The sequence below is a fragment of the Vulpes vulpes genome, chromosome 3 (genome assembly GCF_048418805.1).
Source record: "Vulpes vulpes isolate BD-2025 chromosome 3, VulVul3, whole genome shotgun sequence".
Lineage (NCBI taxonomy): Eukaryota > Metazoa > Chordata > Mammalia > Carnivora > Canidae > Vulpes > Vulpes vulpes.
The window spans coordinates 47,057,127-47,080,683 of record NC_132782.1 but is presented as its reverse complement, the minus strand read 5'-3'; the positions used below and the strand labels follow the sequence as shown (position 1 = coordinate 47,080,683).

At 37.2% G+C, this 23,557-nt stretch overlaps 2 protein-coding genes across 51 annotated transcripts in view; one reads left to right on the top strand and one right to left on the bottom strand.

The window, feature by feature from the left end:
* Positions 1 to 2,076: 2,076 nt before the first annotated feature.
* B3GALNT1 (beta-1,3-N-acetylgalactosaminyltransferase 1 (Globoside blood group)) overlaps positions 2,077 to 23,557 on the bottom strand; it is a 25,329-nt gene continuing 3,848 nt past the window's right edge. For 9 of the 50 annotated variants that reach the window (XM_072752356.1, XM_026016480.2, XM_072752322.1 and 6 more), the window contains 2 exons: positions 6,559 to 6,654; positions 2,077 to 3,944 (listed from right to left, as the gene is read on the bottom strand). In XM_072752356.1, coding sequence (XP_072608457.1) covers positions 2,915 to 3,910 — 996 coding nt within the window. In that variant the 5' untranslated portion in view covers positions 3,911 to 3,944; positions 6,559 to 6,654 and the 3' untranslated portion in view covers positions 2,077 to 2,914. Of the gene's footprint in view, positions 3,945 to 6,558; positions 6,655 to 7,560; positions 7,722 to 10,175; positions 10,245 to 12,841; positions 12,982 to 13,257; positions 13,418 to 23,557 lie in introns of all 50 variants that reach the window. The other 41 variants (XM_072752336.1, XM_072752323.1, XM_072752337.1 and 38 more) reach the window with 12 other exon arrangements.
* The window catches only part of LOC112933322 (uncharacterized), a 16,414-nt gene continuing 15,658 nt past the window's right edge, over positions 22,802 to 23,557 (top strand). The window contains exon 1 of the mRNA XM_072751265.1: positions 22,802 to 22,856. Within this exon, the coding sequence (XP_072607366.1) occupies positions 22,802 to 22,856 (55 nt within the window). The remainder of the gene's footprint in view (positions 22,857 to 23,557) is intronic.

Sequence of the window (23,557 nt, the reverse complement as noted above, 5' to 3'; positions counted from 1 at the left end):
GGATGGAACAACCCCAAAGATGGCAGGATGGACCTGGCACATATTCACCCTCCCTGCCACTTAAGTCTGGATCCCCCTTCCGATGCCTCCTGCTCTCCCTCCATCCTGCAGTGACTGCCTGCGGTAATTGCAAGGGAACAGGCCTTTGTCCTGAACCTAATGCTCAGAAAATACTATTGTCATAAATAGCTCAGCTCTGACCACTCTGCATTTACCGAGTTGTTTGGAACACGGTAATGCCCAGCATGTTAGGGTGGAGCTAGGGAAAGATTAACAGGGGTGCAAGGGTAGCCAGCTCGGGGAAGGGATCAAAGCACCAGTTCAAGTGAGCCAGAAAACTTCTGATCCACTCAGGCCAGCCGCAGACCTGCAGATCCCTGGGCTTCCTCTCCCTTTCACATACCAGGTGTGGCAGATTGTAGGACTGTACCCTGTCCTATACAACACATTCCTTCTGCCACCACATGACTTGCACTATTTCCTGTGAGAATACACCGCCCCCACCCGCACTGGCCCTGGACTTGGCATGAGATTTGCCTTGCATCGGGTATCCTGAGATGAGACGATTCAAGCCAATGCCTGCCACCAGTGGCATGCCATGTGGGTGAAAAGAAAACGTGACTATGTCACCCTGAGACTTGAGAGTTATTCTTGTAGCATAATCTGGCAAAAGTTAATGTGCTGGGGTCAGACTCAATGCAATGGAGAAGCAAAGCAAACGAGTGAGGGAGAGTGTGCGAGGCCATGGTGGTGGCGGGGAGGTGGCAGATGGGAGAGGATCAGCTTAAGGTCAGCCTCCAGCATTAAGCTGTGTTATGAGTTAAAATAAAAAATGCTATTTGGTTAAACATCTGAGGCTAAGATTTTAATAACGCTGCTGACTGGTATTTACTACTAAAAGTTTAGACTATTAAGAAGCATGTAACTAAAAACAAAAAGCATAATGACCCAACCTCTTGATTTTCATAATCATTTAACTTCTTAGAGATCTTTTAGGCACCAATTTCTACTTGAAAGATACAACCTTCTGAAATTGGTAATTGTTTACATTTCATTGTGATTTTTTTTTGTTTTAAAGGGAAATTATTTTTTATTTTAAAAGTTTTAAGAAATTCTTTGACATAGCTCCCCCAACATCAATATAAACTTCTACAAAACTAAACTAATCATAACACAAAAATAACCACCATCTGTCTTAAAGAAAGTGACTCTTACGTGAATGGGGATTAGCAAGGGCATAGATTGATTCCACAGGATATTTCATTTAATTGATTTTATTGTAACTGATCTCAGACCAGGAAAATGGAAATAACTGTCTTATAGAGAATCACACATTAAAATAGTTCTATTTGGGGGTACCTGGGTGGTTCAGTCAGTTAAGCATCCAACTCTTAAGTTCAGTTCAGATCATGATCTCAGTCCTTGGGATCAAGCCCTGAGTCAGGCTCTGAGCTCAGTGGAGAGTCTCTGCTTAAGATTCTTTCTTCCCCTCTCTCTGCCCCACCCCCTCCCTCTCTCTAAATCTTTAAGAAATTAAAATAGGTCTAATTGAAATTAAGCACATCTTATAGGAGAATTATAAATACTTATTACTAGAGCTAACTACATATTTTCAAGTTTGTATTTTTTGCCAATGGATTTGATCTTTTGCCAACCTGTCATCCAGAAAAAGCAATCACTTGTCCCATATGGGCCACAATGGGAAACTGCACAATCTCAAGGTTATGGACAAGGAGTCTTCCTCTTTGACCTACCAGTAGTCAGAGGTGACCTCCATCGCCACTCCTATGAAGAAACATGCTTCTACGTGACATGGAACTCAGTTATGATCTTTGACTGCAGATTAGGGTTTTCTTTTTGATGTGAAACTAGTAATAATAGCAGCACCATTTTCCCCCCTCTTTATTCTCAAACTGATTGTTAATGAGAACACACAGATCAATAATATTCATAATATTCTGGCCAAGGGGTTTTCTCTTTCCTTTTCTGTCTTCAGAGTCCTTTCCGAAAGGAAAAGGTGCTGCCTGGCATTGTTTTATTCCTAATTTCTCGGTGAAAAAAATGAGACAGATGAAGTGACATAAAAACACTGGGAATATATTTTTAAAAACAAGACAATAATTCAGATCTTGTTTTAATTCTCCTCTACATTACCATGGTAAAACATTTATCAAAGTCCAAGAGATTACCGATGTGCTATAATGACCAATGACTTTACATTAAATAAACTCATCAGTGAAGTAACCGGAAAAAAGTTCAAATGTAAAGGGTGATTTACTATTCTCTTTATACAGTATTGAAATGACCATAACACTCAAACACCAGAAAGTCCTAAGTAATATTAAACAGTAATTCATAACAGTTCATAACTGTGAAATGCTGTAACATCTTAAAGTACTTTCTGAATGACCAGAATGGATGAAATTTTGCTTAGTATAATTTTAGTTTTTTTACACAGAACTATATATTTTGAAAAACTGGTAATCCACGTAAGATATACACAAAACCCTTACCTGACTAGACTGTTCGATGAATAGAACTCCACGTTGCTCTTTGTTACCGACTAATGAGCTTATAATTCAATGAAACCCTTTTCACAAGTTCTAGTTTCTAGAATGGCATGTTCAGATAGTTTGGTCCTATTAATTTTATTAACAAAAATCTCTGCTTCCTTTATAACACATATAATTCCTCTTATTATCACCTTCAAAGGGCCAGACTTGATTTCTGTCTAAATAAACCATGAGTGTAACCCTCCAGTCCCTAGTCCGTGGGCACTTCATGAGCCTCATGAAGTGAGCCTCATGAGTTCAGTGTTAAGTCAACACAGTGACCTTCCCATGAGTTTGCCATTGGAGATTTTAGTCATTTTAATACTTTCCACAGAATACCCTTTCTCTGGGCTTTCATCAAATTAATAATGGCATGTGGTATTCCTTAGCATAACCTGCCAAAATGTGATAATTTCCTTCGAAGAAAAGCCATGAGCTGCAATCACACGTCTGAGTTGACAGACATCCAAATGGATCCTATACAAAAAGAAAAGGTTGGTGTCTTCTGGAATATGGATGTCTACTTTTAATAAGTTCAAACAGATCCCAACATAAACATCTTCAAACTTGATGGGTTTTACATGACTCATCATTTCATAGATTCTTGGCACCAAATCTCTGGACATTATATAACCCAACCCACTGCAGTATGGAGGAAACACCTTGAAGGGATACTCCTGGTATGAAATATGGGCTTTTTGATAAAATCCTCTATAGGAATAGTTATCGATCAAAGGATAACCTGTGAAAAACTTCTCTGAGTGGTTTACATTTAAAAGATACTTCACTAAATTGCCAGTATTGATGAAAACATCAGTGTCTGTCTTCATGATGTACTTGGCATTGGGGCAAAACTCAGTTACCCACCTGAATGCCATAATTGTTTTCAAGGTCAGATTATTATATGTGTCTAAAAAATCCTGTCGTATTATGTCACCATAAAGAAGGTGTTCATCCTCTAAGGACAATGCTAACATTTTGTCTTCCTTTTCAGCCTGTTGGCCTAGTAAGAAAAATGTAAGAACTTCATATCCCCACCAAGACTTTTTTTCACCCCAAGTAACTCTAATGGCCTGTCTGGCTTTCACATCTGAAGGGTGTGAGGTCACCAGGATGACAAGAAATGGGTTCTGATGAGAGCAGTTTGAATGCTCTCGAAGTGTGAAGCGAAAGTCTTGTCTGTAAATTGGCTCATACTCATAGAAGTACATCCAGTTTACACGTTCTATTACATTGTAGTGGGGCAGGCTGAGGTACCACATCACAAGGAAACTCAGGAGTGACAGCAGGAGGAGGCTCCATTTGAGGGATCTCAGTGACATCCTACTCGGAAGGGTGGTCAAGAGAGAGAGGGCCATCCACAGCAGCTCAGAAGCACGTGAGCCTCAGGTCCTGCAATATTTATCAGAGAGCTGGTTAGTACTCCAGTACCCAAGATTCATTATTAAATGATAATCGATTCATCTACTTAAAGTGAAAGAGTTGGGACAAAAGCTCCCAAACAAAACCCAGCATCCTGATCTGAACCTACTTAATTTCATTTAACTCTAAGCAAATGTATACCAACAACCAAGAGTACATTTTAGCTTTTTACATCAAGACCGAGGTTAAAAACATATCCTTCTTTGCTTTGGGAAAATAATTTTTGTTTGGTTTAAATAACTGTTGAAATAGGATTTTGTCCTGAATGTCCAGAGGGACAGGGAGAGACGTGTAATGGAGGTTAAAAAATAAACCTTCAACAAAAACAAAAACAAAAAAAGTCACATTTCTTCTTCACTGCTATGGAAAAGAAGTAAAGAAATTAATGCAAGGAGCTATTACCAGCAACATGTCCCATTAAACCAAAGGTCTTTCTCCTATGTATGATCTGATGTGCATTCTAGCAAATCTGGAATAAGGGAAAACCCAGTAGCTACAATTAATTATTCATGTGAAATGAGATGAAAGCAGAGACTCTTCACCTGAGAGGCAAGCCCTCTACACATAAACAGGATAACCATCTCCATAGCTTTTTAAATGCTCAAGACTGCAATAGCTTTTATTTGCCCAAAACACATCCCAGCTCTTTTACCTCACTGGCTGAACTCAATGCTCAGTCTGAATAGCAAGGGCTTAATATTAAAGGCCTGTCCCTAGTACTGAGTGTTCATGTGTTTCCCATTCTAGTCTATTTCAGTAACCCTGTGCCAGATCAGAATCGTGGGATGGAACCTCCAAGAACATGTGCTTTTATACTCAATCCCCCCCACCTAGCTGAGATGAGAACAGAGGTAGGAGACACAGAGCACTCAGCCCGCAGTGACAGTGCAGCCCCTGCTCTGCGCTAGATCCCAAGGACAAGGCTGGTTTACAATTCAGGACCTTGCACAGCTTTCCTGGGATCAAGATATAAAGACAAACACATACTAAGTGGTTCCTAGATCTTCCTCATCCACAGACTATACGAGGCACCAAGACCAAAGGAAGATGGGAGAAGAAGAAAATCCCAAGGCAACAGGGAAACATGGCAGGACGATGTAGCACAACCTGTTTATATCAAATGTTATGGGACCTCAAAATAAGGGACAAATCAACAACATGAGGGGCAGGCGGAGTAGGCTCTGACGGTGTCCTTTCATCCACAATCAGCTGTGGGTAGGGCTCCTCGGAAGCCAGAATTTGTTATGGAAAGTATACATTAATGTCATTATATGGAATGGCTGGCCTCCCAAGGGTTCCACCCTGGGTCAATCTTAGGTCTTTGGACCCACAGCTCTTCTTACTCTTAATACTATGAAGATGACAGGATCTCAAGACTCCGTGTCCTCTCTATCTGGCCATATCTTACCTGCCCTGATTAGTTATGGCCACGGTAATCTTTCCTTTCTTTGGTGCATGATACAATGGAATGTTCTGACAAACTCTCGTTTCACATATATGCATCTTGCCTCTTGGTTTATAGTCCATGACTTTGTTGGCAAAGTCTTTCTCACATAATGAAAGTGCAAGACAGAGAAAGACCTACAGCAGGAGCGCAATGAACACAGACTTTTGTGTTATGCTATTTCTAGTTGTATATGAATAAAAGGTAGGCCTGTGTATCCCACTTCATTTTTCTTTCTCCACCTTACTAGGCTACACAGCCAGCTCGGAAAAACATGAAACAGAGAGACCTAGAGAAAGGATTAGAGAAATAATTAACCTCTTACATTTTCTCCTCATCTGGCTACTAGACACTGCACAGCCTTACGATGCTCAATTTACACCTTAGCCAACGACGATTTGTAAATTTATGACAATAGTTGTCAGATGACAGTTTTACGTCTCATCTAACAAATCAGCCCATTATAATACATTTCAGACAAACAGGAAGAAAGTATCCTGTGTGAGGAGCAGCATTTATAATTGCACATAGGCAAGGAAGGCCCTGTTCCCCTTCAGTAATGGGAAGAACTCAAAACAGCAAATCTTATGGCAAAAGTTATCTTACGTGCATCCTATAAGCCACAGTTTCTAAATGTGAAAATGGGACTGTGGTTGTGACATCTACTCCTTGTGGGCCCACAAAGATAATAAAGTGCCAGCGAGGAGAAGAGGAGCTTTCTGGTCCAAAAAAGGGGAAAGGTCTTTAAAGGACTGGCCAGACTGTAGATTACCCACAGCACAGGTGGTTCTAAAGGGAGAGACCAGAGTCCACCCCCCAGCTCTGTCCTTCAACAAACAAGGTGAGCAGGTGGGTTCTTATTCTCTTATAACCTCAGTTTCTGTATCTCTACACTAAAGATGCCAGGACAGTGTAAATGGGGGATAACGTGTACAAAACACATTGCTGGCCGTTAAGTGTTCAATAAATAGAGTCTGTCATCACCAGCTGTGTTCCTCTCTTGGCAGCTATTCTATCCTGTTTGTGTTCTCTACATTGATTTTTATTGTCAAAGGAGTTATCCTACAAAAATAATCCTTATGAACTCTTACTACTTTAAGAAAAATGTTTCAGAGCCATGAATGTATTTCCATTTCTTACCTACTTCTTGATTTATTTCTTCTGAGTAAAAGACCTTCAATTTCATCAACTGGATATTCAGTAGTCTGTAGCAGTCAAAAATAATGTTTGAAATTTCTGTAAGATAGATAAGAAACTTAACAGCATTTACTTATGAGTCAGGAGATCAGAGGTCAAAGAGGGGAAAAGAAGCCAGCCCACCTCCTCTAATTTCTTTCTTAACTAGCAACAGATACTGAAATAAAAAGTTAAGTCACCAACAGTCCACAGAACTCAGAGAGTTCATGGCTTCATCATGGAAAAAGAGCACTTGGTATTCAAGGCTTAAAACATACATTCAAGTTCTTACCTTAACCGCTGTCCTAGGTCATGCTACCAGTTTCATTTCCCTGATTAAGAACTTGAGGGTCACTAAAATAAGTGATACACAAAACTTCTAAGAGACACTGTCTGGTATCCTCTCTTTAACTGTCTGTTCCACAGATGCATTCACAGGAGGCAACCCTGTCATGCGACTGTCAACTACCACTTCCCAACCCACCCTTCTCCTTTGAACCTACATCTCTATTTACAAATACCCCAGGAGCATTAATAAACTGTGAGAAGAGAAACAGTGAGGCAAATCCCACTTCCTGCCATGATTCAGTATGTTCATATCTTGATTTCTACTAGTCAGTCTGAAAACCAGAGCAAGACACGAAAAGCAGGGAGGCACTGACATATATCAGGTACCTCTCATACAAAAAATTTTCCCAATGGATTAAGGATTCAAGCGAGAGAAAAATGAACCTTTCATAGCACTAAAAGAAAATATGAATATTTTAATAGTTTTGAAGTGCGGAAGATCTTTTAATTACTCAACTGTAAGGAAACAGCATAGAACCCAAAAGAACCCATAAAGGAAATTTTGATAAAAATTTCAAAAATTTCTTAACAAGATTGAAAAGCAAAAATATAAAAACAAAAAACTGAAAAAATAAACAACAATATGAAGCACAAACAAGGTTAAAGATAAAAAGCCACCTGGGGGGGGGATCCCTGGGTGGCGCAGCGGTTTAGCGCCTGCCTTTGGCCCAGGGCGCGATCCTGGAGACCCGGGATCGAATCCCACGTCGTGCTCCCGGTGCATGGAGCCTGCTTCTCCCTCTGCCTATGTCTCTGCCTCTGTCTCTCTCTCTGTGTGACTATCATAAATAAATAAATAAATAAATAAATTAATTAATTAATTAATTAATTAAATTAAAAAAAAAAAAGCCACCTGGGGGAAAAAAAAACACCTGAAATTTCATGACAAAGATTTGTAAGCCCAATAAAAATAGAGACTTAACATAAATTAAGAACAAGATGAATATACTATAAGAGAATAAATGGTCAAAAGAGAAATTCTCAAAAGAACTACTGATCCCTCAAAAGTGATCAATAAAACAGGAAAAGATGTTCAAATGCACAAGTAGAAATATTGACAAAAATCGCAAACCAGCAAATCCAAGGAAAAAATATAACAATACTCAGTATGTGTGAGGAAAAAGACATTCTTGTGCACTTGGGGGGGGGGATTTGAAAACATATAGCAAAATTTTAAATATGTACACCCTTTGACCAAGCAATACTACTGCTAGCAATTTATCCTACAGAAATAAACAGGTGACTATGCCTAATTTATAATATGAAAAATATCTGATTTAAATGCCTCCCACTAGGGAACTGGTTCAACAAAATTATGATACATCCATACAGGAACGTATGTTTATTCATTATATGCAATGAAGCTTACTTATATTCCCTTGATATGTTACTAAATGAAAAATGCAGTTGCAAAACTGCTTATGTGCTATGAGTCCTTTTGAAATATGAAAAGATAATGATCTATAAACATACAGAGTCACATATGCTGAGCAAGATTTCTAGAATCCTGTGTTCCAATATGTCAATGGTTTTTATTCTGTGGGATTTCTGGCAGATTTCTTCTTTCTTTCATTTTTCTTTCTGTATCATATGGATTTTTCCATGCTATGATGCACAGTCTTTGTAAATACATAAAAACAAAGCCAAAAAATTTAATTTTATCCTTGTGTATCTCAAAGTTCCACTGAGCAGCAGCAACCCTAAGCTTGTAGTCAGGATCTGAGTTTCATCTTATCCTAGTTCTTCTCTCAAAGTGTGACCAATTCATGATATTTCTATTTGGTATTATTCTCTCTTATTCCAGTGAATATTATCTCAATATAGTAAGGAATGATTTTAAAAATTTACTCAAGGGATGCCTGGGCGGCTCAGTGGTTAAGTGTCTGCCTTCGGCTCAGGGTGTGACCCCAGAGTCCCAGGATCAATTCCCACATCGGGCTCCCTGAGTGGAGCCTGCTTCTCCCTCTGCTTGTGTCTCTGCCTCTCTCTGTCTCTCTCTGCGTCTCTCAAATAAATAAATAAAATCTTTAAAATAAAAAATAAAAAAATAAAAAATAAAAATAAAAATCCCAAAACATAGTAATTGGATTTATATTAGGTTATATTTATATAATTATAATATTATATTATATTTACATAATTATAATATTTATATGTAATTATATAATTATATTTATGTGATATTAAATTATATTTATATATTAATATAAATATATTTATATTAATATAAATCTAATAGAATTTATATTAGCTAATAATATGAGCACTTTACATATGTATATATATACACACACACACTCACATATATCTAAAATAGTTTATGAAGTATTCACAACAAATATTAGTTCCCCTCAATAACTCTATATACTAGGCCAGTTGATTTTACTGTACCTATTTTATAGCTAAATTTTAGAGATTTCAAGTGAAATAAAGACACTTTCAAACAGAGCAGGACTTATAAAGTCCACAAACTCTAGCTGAAAGTACCAAAGGACTATACTTCAGAATGTAGAAAAATGAACTCAGGAGGATGGAATGGCATCAAAGAAACAAACAGAAGCAAGGAGATAATTAAAAGATAGTAAAAACTAATACAGATAGTAAAACAAAGAGAGAAGAAGAAGAACAAAAATTATTTTTTTTAAATGTGGTCAGAAAAAGTGAAACTAAAATAACATATAAAAATGACAGGGTTGCTGTAAAAAGATTTTTACAAAATTAAAATGTTAATAGTCTTACCTAATTCAGAAGGCACAAGGAAAGAGTGATAAACTTTAACACTATACAAAAAAATTCATTTAAGAATATATATTAACCTTCAGAAGGACCATTGATATAACAGATAGGTGGAATATATATCTTCCACACTGAGAAATAAAAGGAACAAAGCAAGCTATCAATTCAATAGAGAGTAGGAGAAGAGAAAAAAAAAAAAAACAGAAAATGCATGGCAAATAGAAAACACAAAATATGTCAGAACTAAATACAAATGGGGGCCCCAGGTGGCTTAGTTGGTTGGGCATCCAGCTCATGGTTTAAGCTCAGGTCATGATCTCAGGGTCATGAGATCAAGTCCCACGTCTCGCTCTGCCCTGGGCATGGAGTCTGCTCAAGATTCTCTCTCCCTCTCCCTCTGCCCCTACCCCACCCCTTCTAAAAAAAAGTAAAATGAGAAGTTTAAAAAAATAAAAGAAGTAAATATAAATATATTGTCAGAGTGAATATAAACTCACCTACTAAAAGATAAGAGACTCTAAAATTGGCTTAAAATTCTGCCATTATACTGCTTATAAGACACATGCCTAAAACAACAAAAATTTTAAAATTAGTAAATAAGAAAACATATCAGGAAAATGCCAATCAGAAGGCTGCTACAATTAAATATTAATGTCACATATTTTAAATAAACAGCAATTAAAAGGGACAAGAAAATTGTGCTACCAATAAAGGAGCCATCCAATAAGATAATTTAACAATCATGAAGCTACATAAACATAAAAACAAAGCCTCAAAAATATATAAAGCAACCTCTGAAAAGTATAAGTACAAATGGAAAAATCTATAATCCTAATGGGAGGTTTTTAACAAATCCCTCTAAATAACTAATACATCAAGCAGGCCAAAAATAAGGATATGAGTATTTCAAATAATATTAACAAATGTAATTTAATAGAACAGTAATATTTGTTTCAAAATCACATGAGACATTTATTTAAAAATTGATGTTAGGTTATATAAGCCATTTTAAGAATCTTTAAAATTCAATTTAACAGGGATGCCTGGCTGGCTTAGCTGATAGAGCATGTGACTCCTGATCCCAGGGTCAGGAGTTCAAGCCCCATGTTAGATGTAGAGATTACTTAAATAAAACAAAAACAAACCTTAATTTAACAGAGACCACATTATTTGACCACAATAGAACAAAAATGTAATTTGAAAAACTCTTAACAAAAGAAACTTGTTTGGAAACTCAACATCCTTATACACACACAATTTCTGTTTAATCCATAAATTTAAAGAGAATACCATACTGGAAAGTGTAAAATATGTACAACTGAATAAGATGAATTTACTACATTTCAGTGAGGCATTATTACATCAACTCCTTAATATAAAACTATTGGTTTGGGGCAAGGGGTTGGAAAGAAGACAAGGCTTGTGGGGTTTGTTTTTGTTTTTTGTTTTAAAGAATCCTCTGTAGTTCAGGGAAGACAAATAGCTCTAACCAAAGAGGAAAAACTCCTCTCTGAAGAAAAATGCCAATTATAAATGTAGGTAGAATGACAAAACAAGTAAAGTATCATTTTGCAACCTCTCGTGAAATTATGGATTCAGGCAATGATTTTTTATTTTACTTTATTTATTTTTCATGAGAGACACAGAGCAAGAGGTAGAGACACAGGCAGAAAGAGAAGCAGGCTCCCTGTGGGGGGTGTGATGTGGGACTTGATCCCAGGACCCTGGGATCACGACCTGAGCCAAAGGCAGATGCTCAACCACTGAGCCACGCAGATGCTTCCAGGCAATGATTATTAATCAGTGTTTTAGTCATCAAAGTAAAGATTAATAAGGAATCGGACATCTGTGTGGTGCTAAAGTAACACAACAAAGATGACCCTTTACCTACAAGGACTGAAACAATATAAATTTTATACTGGCAGAATTAGAGTGTTAATAATCAAAGTTAGCATTATAAATGGTAGAACAAACACATACTATTCATACTATTTATCTCCCACCGAGATACAGTATGGAATGACAATATTATCTCTGATGAATCCTAGCCAAAACTGTTCAATTGGAACCAAATCAAAATTTATACAAAATACCGAGAACAGAACAAGCTAAGGAACACCATAGGCAACATTCAAAGAAATCTAAGAGCTGGGATTGTCAATTAGCATGAAATCTTCAGCTAGTTATTACCAAGAGGAAAAAGGGATAGCTATAGATTTAAAATGATTTAAGGACACACAAATTGCTATGTATAGTCCTGGACTGGGTCCTGGAGAAATGTGAATACAACATATGTATTAGCTGATGCCAAAAAGATTATTAATCTATTTATGTGCAAAAATGTTAACCAGCTACAAAAGAAAATGTTCCAGTAAATAAATGTGGCATATCTATACAATGGAATACTATTCAGTTACAAAAAGAAACAAAGTACTAATACAAGCTATAATAAATATCAGTTTTAAGAATTCAGAACATGGGGGCACCTGGGTGGCTCAGTTGGATGAGTGTCTGATTCTTGATTTCAGCTCTGGTCATGATCTTGGGGTTTTGGGATCAAGCCTTGCATTGAGCTCCATGCTCGGTGTGGAGTCTGACTGGGATTCTCTCTCCCTCTGACTCTGCCCCTCCCCTGTTTGCATGCACCCTCTCTCTCTTTCAAAATAAATAAAAACAAACACCTTTAAAAAAAAAACTCAAAACATGGATGAATCTAAAAAACATTAAGCTAAATAAAAGAGGCCTGAAACAAAAGACCATATGTGTGTGTGTGTGTGTGTGTGTGTGTGTGTGTGACTCTTATTACTATGAAATATCCAGAAAAGGCAAATTTATGGACAGGTTAGTGGTTGCTTAGGGGTAGCATCAACAACTGGCTGCAAATGGAGATAAAGAATCATTTTGGAGTAATGGAAATATTTAAAATTTGATTTAGTGATGGCTGTAGAACTGTAAATTTAGTAAAAGTCACTGAATTGTATGATTAAGATGAAATAATTTTATGGTATGTAAGTCATACCATAAAAAAGCTGTTAAAAATAAAATTCAAAACATTTGTCCTATTATTAAGAGTATATATTTAAGAATAGAAAATCAAGATATTTGTATTTATTTTTAAAATTTTCAGTAATAAAAATTAAAGAGAATTAAGGAAAGAAATTACCTCTCTCATTCCTTTATGGTGGAATAGAAAATGGTTAACACTTCTCTGGAGGGTAATTAATTTGTACAAATTACTTATACATTTACTCTTTTCTCAGTAATTTTGTTCCTGGAATTTATTTTAGGCACAGTCATTTATGTCTAAAATGATAAGACATTTTATTGTTATTAGATACAACATTATAATAGCAAATAATTAGAAATAACCCAAGGAATCATTAACAAAGTATTACTTACATAAACAATGATACATCCAAAACAATGGGATACTATACAGATGTTTTTAAACAAAGAATGAAGATATTTTCTAAGTACTGACATGAAAGATTTTTGGAAAATATTAAGTGGAGAAGGAAGATATAGAACAATGTTTACAATGTGCTAACTTTCGTATTAAAAGAAAGAGAAATAGGGCACCTGGGTGACCGAGTCTGTTAAGCATCCAACTCTTGATTTTGGCTCAGGTCATGATTTCAGGGTTGTGAGACAGAGTTCCATGTTGGGAATCTCGCTCAGCAGGGAGTCTGTCTGAAATCTTGAAATTCTCTTCCTCTGCCCCTCCACCTGCTCCCCACCTCTAAAATAAATAAATCTTTTTTTAAAAAAGGAAAAGAAAAAAATATATATATATTTGTATGTGTATGAGAAAAACAATGGAAAGACACATACAATGGGCAGGGAGGAATAGAGGAAATCAGAAAAGGAGTAGGAACATTCTTTTTTTTTTTTTTTTTTAAGATTTTATTTATTTGAGATGGAGCAAGAGAGAGAGCACAAGCCAGGGGACAGAGGGAGAAGCAGGCTCCCTACTAAGCAGACAGCCTGATGCAGAGCTCATGATCTGAGCCAAAGGTGGACACTTAACCAGCTGAGCCACCCAGCTACCACAAGAGCATCCCTTTCTTATATTACTTTATATTTCCCTGTTATATTACTTAATAATGTTATTTGGTTATATTACTTTGTAAGTTATATAGTTTTTATAATATCTTGATTCTTAAAACACTTGAATACATCAAAATTCAAAACAATGAAAATAAAAATTTTTCCCTTTTCATTTTAAAGTGGTACATATAAAAACACACTGGATATAACTAAAGCAGTCCTTACAGAAAACTAACTTTTTAAAGAAAACTAATTTTTTAAAGATGGTGTATAATTTATATACAATAAAATTCACCCTTTTAATTTTACTGTTCTGTACAAGTAGATACCAGCACAATCAAGATATTGCAATTGATCAAGATCAAGCAATTGCATCACAACAAAAATTCTACTAATGTCTCCTTTTTTTTAGAAGATTTTATTTATTTATTTATTTATTTATTCATTCATTCATTCATTCATTCATTCATGAGAGACAGAGAGAGAGGCAGAGACACAGGCAGAAGGAGAAGCAGGCTCCATGCAGGAGCCCGATGTGGGACTCAATCCCAGGACCCCAGGATAACAACCTGAGCTGAAGGCAGGAGCTAAACCGCTGAGCCCCCCAGGGATCCCCCTACTAATGTCTCCTAATCAATTCTTCCCTGACCTCCATTTTCATCCCTTTAGTTTTGCCAAACCAGAAAATGTCATGTAAATATAATGACACAGTATGCAGACTTTCAAGCATAATAATAGATTTTTTTAAAAGACTGAAAATAAATGAGCTGAGTACTTAACTCAAGAAGTTAAAAGATAATTGTAATGTTATTACAGAAACAAGAAAACAGAAGGGATAAGATAAAGCAGAGAACAATGAAAAACAAAAAAGACAATTATTAAAAAACAAACATTAGGAACAGAAGGGAAGTATCTAACCTGTCAGAGAAACTGTAGCAAACTTAATGATGAAACTTTAGAAATATTTCTATTAAAAAGTCAGGAAAAAGACAAGGACGCCCATTATTGCCTCTACTGTTCAGTGTTGCTCTAGAAAGTGTTACTGTCCACTAAAACAAGAAGAGGAGATAAGATGAAAAAACTGTTAAGGAAGAAAAGAAAACCTGCTATTATTTTTATATTATGTAATCACCTACATCGAAAACTCAAAGGGAGAAAGAACATACAAGAACGAACAGATTTACCAAGATGCTGGATATGAACTCACATATGTATCTGAAACATAAAAAAACCAAAAATCTAAGGAAAAATACAGCACCAACAAAAACTACAGAGTGTCAAATAAAGCTAACAAAAGTGTGCTGGACCCTGGTGCAGAACAGTAAAAATCTTTTCTGAAGAATCAAAAAAAAAAGTGAATAAACAAGAAAGAGCATTCTCAGGTATAAGATAACTCAAAAGTAAAGATTCCACTTTTCCAAATTAATAAATTCATAGGATTAATGAAAGGAACTTAATGATCTAGGAATAACCAACACAATTTTGAACACAAAAAATGAAGCTGGGGTGAGGTGTTATGAAGTCATCTCGCAGAGCTATAATAATTAAAACAGAGCAGCAGAAAAACAGATTAAACAGTTGAATAGCACTAAGACCCGGAAGCAGATCTACACCTACACTGGGACTTGAAAAATGGCAGAGTGCATCACAAACCAATGGGGAAAAGATTCATTAAAATGGTTTTGGAATAAATGTGGCAAAAGTAAAACCATATTCATATTTATTTTCAAAATAAAATTCCAAGTAGATATAAAAATTTTAAAAAGGAAAGCTCAAACTATTATAGAAAATACAGCAGAATATCTTTGTGAACCTATGTGTTGGGAAAGCCTTTGTAAACAAGTTACAAAAAGCATATCCCACCAAAAAGATGAGAAATACATTGGGTAACATTAAAATATAAAGCTTACAAAAAATAAATAAATAAAGCTTACAGAACAAGACAAGTTAAAAGGAGAGCCACAGACTCAGAGAAGATACATAGAAGTAAAACAAAGGGCTGGCATCCAGAATCTTTTCATTATATTTTATATACAGTATATATTTGTAATCATCTGTTGTTTGTATAAAGTCTATAAATCAAAATAATGGGTGACATGTAAGTAAAAAGTTCACAGAAAAGGAACTCAGAAAGGCCAATAAACATGAAAAGAGGGTCAGCCTCACTAGTGATCAGGGAAATTCAAATTAAAGTCAGATACCAAATTTTTAACCCATCAGGAAATATCAAAAAGTTTATTATTAATAAGATATTAGAGTAAATGCTATTTGTCATACACTGTCAGTCAAAGTACACACCATTACTGGCCCTTTGGTAGGTAAGCAATATGGTTGCATCTAGCAAAATAAAAAACAGACTTTCCTTTCCTGGGACTATATCCTAGAAAAACTTTCATTTGTGTACACATATGGAGACATGCGCAAGCATGCTCACTATGGGGCTATGAAAACAGATAATCTGAGGCAAAGGAAATATCTATCCATAAGATAATAAATAAAATCTAGTACTGTCTTCCAATGGACTCCTACGAAACAGTTAAAAGGAATGAACTGGATTTATACACAGAGTATCAATTTGGATAGTACCAAAAAATAAAATATTTTTTTTGTTTTGTTTTAAATGTTTTATTTATTTATTCATGAGAGACACAGAGAGAGAGAGAGGCAGAGACACAGGCAGAGGGAGAAGCAGGCTCCATGCAGGGAGCCTGATGCGGGACTCGATCCCGGAACTCCAGGATCTTGCCCTGGGCCGAAGGCAGGCACCAAACCACTGAGCCACTCAGTAATCCCCCCAAAATAAAATGGTGAGTAAAATATGTAAGTTGAAAAATTAAATACATATGTCATACCATTTATATGAGTAGTTTTAAACTGCACACAAGAAACAGTGAGCTTTCAGAAGCAGTACAGACACAAAACTATTTTTCTCTCCAAAGATTTTATTTATTAGAGAGAGAGAGAGAGAGAAAGAGAGAATGTGAGCACATGCACATGAGCTGGGGGAGGGGGAGGGACAGAGGGAAAGAGAGAAGCAGGCTACCCACCCACCACAGCCAGTTAGCTGCTCAACCAACTGAGCCACCCAGGTGCCCCCACACAAAACTTTTTTTTTTTTTTAAGATTTTGTTTATTCATGAAAGACACAGAGAGGCAGAGACATAGGGAGAGGGAGAAGCAGGCTCCATGCAGGAAGCCTGATGCGGGACTGTGGGGCTCATCGCAGGACCTGGAGATCACCACTTGATCCAAAGGCAGACATCCAACCACTGAGCCATCCAGGTGCCCCCACAACACTATTTTTTAAAGAAACTGCTGGACTACCTTCCACACTCAGCAGTGTGGGTGTTGCTGTGGAAGAATGAATGGGGCATGTGGTGAAAAGGGGAAAGAGAAGACTAGCCACAAATACTATGAAGTATTAGCATTTGTTAATTCAGGGTGATGGAAATATAGGCTTTCTCTTATATTTTCAGTTTTCTCTGTATTTTAAATTTATCAAAACAGGGAAAAAAACTATAATAAAAATGTTTGGGTATCAGAGTTAAATGGCTCACCTAAATCTTGTATGTAATACTTAATGGTTGTGTGACTTTGGGGAAGTTACTTAACTTCTCAAAAGTATCTTTTCCAGCTATAAACCTAGCACCGCAATACCAATTCAGTTACTGAGGTTTATGTGGAGAACACAGACTATTCAGTGAGTACACTAAGTAGTTTCTGAAGTTAAAGTGACACTCAGTATCTGCACATTATGTAGATATATGTGGACACGCTATGCTGTCACAGGACTCAAGCTGGTCTGACCTAAGAATTGGGGTTGGCTCATACCCTGACAGTGGGAGCACAGGGCAGCTGCTCTCCTAGCACAAGCTTTATCAGGAAGGTCGAGCTTTGCGAACTCTGATACTGTTCTAAATCACACGTCCAAGAGAGGGATAGAAAGAATCTAAAACATCAATGAACAGAAAAATATAAAAAGGCCCAACAGGAAAAAGCGCCATTATTTTGTTACTGACTTTTTAAATAATAATGCCATTTATCACTGTGAAAAAATTATATTTATAATTTAAAAATAATTTCTATTTTATAAAAGTTAAATTTGTGATTATATTAACTAAACACGTATGCACCAAACCAAGTAGATTCTATATAATTTAAACAAAAAAATCTCTATCCCACAAGCCTAGCACGATGCTAATGCACAGGAGGCCACCAGTAACCACTTGTCCATATGGTCGTTGATCCACAATACCTGAAGAAACATTTCAAATAATAGAAATGCCCAGAAAACTTCCAGGGACAAAACAGGATGGTGCTTCCAATGCTTTAATCATCAAATAAAACCTCCACCCTCAGAGAAGAAATCTGCATCTCATTTATTATTAACACCAGAACTTTCTGGCAGCAAAGATAGCTGCATCTATCTCTTATCCATAAGTGTTATAGAGCCTTCAAATGGGCTCCAGAGACCAAAAAAACATGGAAATCATTCAAATAAACTTAAATTAGTATTTCTTATGGAGGGCTTCTCAGTTTTTAATATGCTATTGTATATTGTCTGAGAAGAGGATATATTATGCAGTATTTCTCAAGTTTATCTGAAGAACCAATTTTAGGGACGCTTGGGTGATTCAGTGGTTGAGCATCTGCCTTCAGCTCAGGGCTTGATCCTGCAGTCCCGGGATGGAGTCCCACATTGGGCTGTCTGCATGGAGCCTGCTTCTCCCTCTAGGTTTCTGTCTCTGTGTCTCTCATGAATAAATAAATAAAATCTTAAAAAAAAAAAAAGAACCTATTTTAATCTTCAGTGCCTCTGGCAGGACTGAACTCACACTTTGGAAACTCTTGTTCTAGATCATCTTTGTATTCACTGAATTAATAAACTAATTTTGGTGAATAAATAAAAATTTAAGTAGTAGTTTGGAGTCAAAAAATTATACAAACTGGTTCATTTTTTTTTGGAAAACTTTTTGGTATTATTCACTAAACCTGAACAAACATGTACCCTACAATAGAGCGATTCCAGTCCTACGGAGAACACTCACTAATATGCAAATAGGAACACCAAAAAATGTTCAAGAACATTCACAACAGCACACTATCCATGATCACTATAACATGGAAACCACCACAGTATAAGAGAGAAATAAATTCATATAACAGGCCGTTACACAAAATGGAAATGAACAAACTACCTCACTTGACATTCTAGAGAGCCTCTCAAACACAACAATGTTGAGCTAAAGAAGCCACCAGACACATAAAGAACAGGCACTATAATTCCATTTACACAAAGTTGAAAAGCAGGCAAAAATAATCTCTGGTGTCAGAGATTACCAAGGGCACTGGTAATCCCTGGAGACAGTTAGGAAAAATAACTGGTAGGAGCATGAAGGGGCTTTCTGGCATTCTGGCCATATTCTATTTCTTGACCTAGATGGTGCTTACAAGTGTGTTCACTATGATAATTAATTTTCTAATTTGTACTTTTTCTTTTGCATGTTATACACTTTAAAAAAAAGTTAGAACAGCTTGGCTATCCGATCAGCCATTCTGTTTATTTGGTTACTGTGCACAATCAATGTTGGCAGGCATCTACATGATATCCTGGCCCTAGGTGCCCAGCTATGGTGAGAGCACCAGGAACTGCTACCAGGCACTAACTCACATAATGTTCAAGACAACCCACAAAAAAAAAAAAAAAAAAAAAAAAGTGCTTTGGTTAACATTTTTTGAGGGAGATCTATCTATCCTGTCTGTCTCTCTATACTGTCTCTCAGGGAAACACAAGTCCCCCCACCTCATCTTGCTTGCTGCCATGCCTCCTCCCATCCCTATTTCAGCCATAATGGCTTCGTTTCTGAGCCCCAAATGTGTCAAACTTTCCCTCAGGAAGTCTGTACTTACTGTCCCCAAACCCAAAAGCTGGTTCCTGAAAGGGCTGGCTCCTTCTCCTGCCTCAGATCTCAGCAAAATGCCACTTAGGAGAGTCCTTCCCTGACCTCTTTTCTCAAGTTGTTTCCCCATCTCTACTTTCTAGCACACCCCTCGCTATTCTCCTCTAGGCAATGAACCCACTTGGATTTTCTATTTGCCTACTGTCGGTTCCCTTTGCAAGAATCTGAGGTTTGTAAAGGAAAAGGTCTTACATGTCTTGTTCACTGCCACGTCCCTGGAGCCTACAACACAGTGGGTGCTAGGTGGATATCTCAATGCCGTACAAATGGCCTGGTAGTGTGCTTTTATCCATTTAATATATTAAGAAAATATCCCCAAGAATAATTTGAATCCAAAAGCAAACTCCAGAATCTGTTAGATATGCTTATTTTTCTTCAGCTCTCTTGTGATACAAAGCCTTCTTCTAATAGGCTACACTAATTCTGATCATGTTCATATTAAAGATCCAGACATGAAAATGCAAAAACAAACCAAAAAACCCCATTTCAATAAAATTCTAAGCCAGGGCATACTAGATTTAGAGTCATCCAAGGTGAAAAATGCGTGCCATCACTAAAGAATAATCACAAAACTACTGCCAGTTGTGCAATATTACGACTCCTCTTCCACATAAAAAACAGTCCTGCAAAGGGCAGAAATCCTAATAGTCCAAACAAGGTCCTGCACACACTGAGTTTAATACAAATCATAATTACACACATCAGTTGTGTCTTATTTCATATAAAGAGGGAGAACTACGTATCAATACACATCGTGAAGAAAATTTCCCTACCAGCATCCTTTCAAATTGAACATGTTAATTCATAAACAAAGCAATATAAAGCTTACCATTCTGACCTCCTCTCATTATACTAGAAACAAACAAAACCAGTGATGCCTGACTGCTACCTCTCTCTTCCCTTTCTTTCCAAACCCAGTGGTTCTTAAATTTGGCTATTGTATTACAGTATCTTAGAGAACCTGAAAAACTCTGGAAGCCAGTTTATACTGGGGACTAACTAAATGAGAGTTGCAGAGAGAGGTTAGGCTCAGATGGCAGGATTTTTAAAGCTTTCCTGGTGATTCCAATGTGCTGTTCTAGATCTCACTATTCAAAGTACAGTGCATGAGCACTACCTGGGAGCTTGCTAGAAATGCAGAGCCTCAGGCCCAACACCATCTGATCCCAGCGAATCAGAACTCTGTAGATGGTATTCCTACCATTATTAGAGTCTACTACATATTCCTCTAACTTACTACATATTACTTTTGCTTACATATGTTCCATTTATAGAGCCATTATAGAGTCCACTACATATTCCTCTAACTTACTACATATTACTCTTGCTTACATTTGTTCCATTTATAGAGCCTGCAGCTAACTCCCAATGTCTCTTATATGATACCATATTGTCTACAGTATATGTAAACTTGCAAATAAATTCTAGTTTATCTACAATCTCCCTCCAAATCAGTGAGCTTACCTTTTTTTTTTCTTTCCCAGTAAGCTCTACACTCAATGTGGGGCTTGAACTCACGACCCTGAGATCAAGAGTTACACGCTCTAATTGAGCCAGCTAGGCACTCCAATAAGCTTCCTTTTAGAGTCCAAAGATGGTGTTTCCTCTAGCTCTTAAGGTTCCTAACGTTTTACTACCCTGAACATATAAGCCCACAGGAACTACTAGTAGAGGCTCACATGCCAAATGTGAACTTCTTCACTTCCTCTTCCGTATAAGCTCCCCTCTCCCATGATCTTCCTCCTGCCTATGATCTTCCCATAACTGAGAATGATTTGAACTGTCAAAAGTCATACAATAGGTACTTCTGGCAACTGGAGAAGAACTACAAAATACATTAGCCTTTTCAAACCAAGGTGTGAAATATTCAAGTGGCATCAATCTATTTTAAGGATTATGCATATTTGATAAAGTGTACATCCCTCCTTCTTACTTTCAAGCACAGCTGGACATATAACAGAAAATCAAATTTTATTTACTGAGTGGACGAACTGTAACCACTATCCTAGCTGAATTTAATAACACTCAAAAATGAAGTATGCTTTACTCTGTCAGGGCAAACAAAATTAACGTCAAAAAGAACTTGCTTTCTACTTTATCCAATTTCTTCACATTGTCCTCTCTCCAAAATTTTAGCCAAAGCCCTGGCTTGGTCCTGGCACTGCAGTAAGAACTTTCTGTACTTCCACTATATGTTGATTAAAACAATCTTGAGGTAGGCACTACTACTACAGCATTTATTTTCCAGTTGAGGAGGCAGAGATGTGGAGACCTGATCATTAGTTAGGGTCTCACAACTAAAAGCAAGGCTGGGGATCCAGGGGTCATCATCCAGAGAGGACTCCACAACAACTGCACCACAATGCATCCTTCCTAATTTGTGTTAATTGCACTGGCCTGCCATCTTCCATGTGGCTCTCTTCCACGTAGCACAATACCTCTGATCTTCCTCAGGGATGCAGAACTGTCAAAGCTAACCCAGAATCTTAAAAAAAAAAAAAAGGGGGGGGGGATTCTATGTGCAAACACTGTTCAATTCCAAGCAAATCATGCTCTTTTTAATTCTCACCCAATTTCCAACTAGTGTTTCAAGTCCACTTTTCAGAAATGGAGGAATTACTGAGAAGAATAATGTTAATAATGAGTTTATATTCCAAATAGCCCTGAATAAATTACTGAGCTTTGGTAAACACTAGCAAATACTCAGATACAAAAGTAATGACCATCAGGAGCCAGAAGAGATTCAGAGCACTTGTCTGACTAACTTATCTCCATATTCAAAAGGGTTCCTCCACCTGAGGATCAAGGAAAGCCTTAGATAACACACAAGAGTTAAGCTTCTCTGAAGAGGGCAGGGCACCAAATGGTCTTCCTGGAAAAGTGAGCCCCAAAACACTGTCTCATTGGTTTCAAAATCAGCTGATTAATCACAGCCAGCGTGCTTTCTATAGCCAGTCATGTGTTCAACATGTACTTCTTGGGCTCATGCTGGACTGTGAGGATATAATACTGACCTAAACACCCAAACAGAGCAAAAGTGTACCTCTGCACTCAGGGGCGAGAGGCACCCCTGAACAGCCACGTGAACGGAACAGCCTGAGGGAAGAGGTAACAAGATGACTGGGTCCGGAGAGAATCTAGGAAAACTGGAGCAGAGCAGAGATCGTACAAGTCAGGCTGAACAGCAGGAAGGCTGGCTTGAAAGCTGAGCTTCCTGTCTCTGTTTTGTTATAAACAGCTTTACCCATTGGAGGAAAAGGACAGGGGAAACTGCTCTAGTTAATATTTCTTCTCATTGTTGACCTAGGTTAGGAATATTACATATCTTTGTCATTCTTGTTTGTTAGGCTAAGTCACTGATTACCTTTCCCTTGGATATCTGAGTGTATGTCCTTCATTTATTCATTTGATATGCCAGACCTGTGTTAGAGGCTTTCCTGCAATGGGGAAAAAGATACCTGCCTTGCCTTCAAGTTGCTGACACCAGGCAGAGCATGGAGGAAGGTTTAGGACTCTAAGGGCCAGACTGAACATTATGAGTAAAGCCCACCTAGAGAGGATGGGAGGGAGACCTCCCAGATCAAATGTCTCTAAATGTGTGGTCAGGGTACATGGCAGGGAGCCAACTTTGCACTCTAAGAATGTAGAGATGCTTGATAAAAACGCAAATTATAGAACCTACTATCAGTTTAGAGAAAGGAAAGAAAGAAGATTTGATAATACTTTTTTTTTGTCTTAGAAAATGGGTATCTCCATCCTTAAAAACAAAGTCTGTTACCAAAAATAGAAGCCAAATATAGTGCTTCTTTATGCTAAGTTTAAAGAGCCTGTTCCAAATGCACAGCTTGGGAGTTTAGCGGAAATCTATGTTT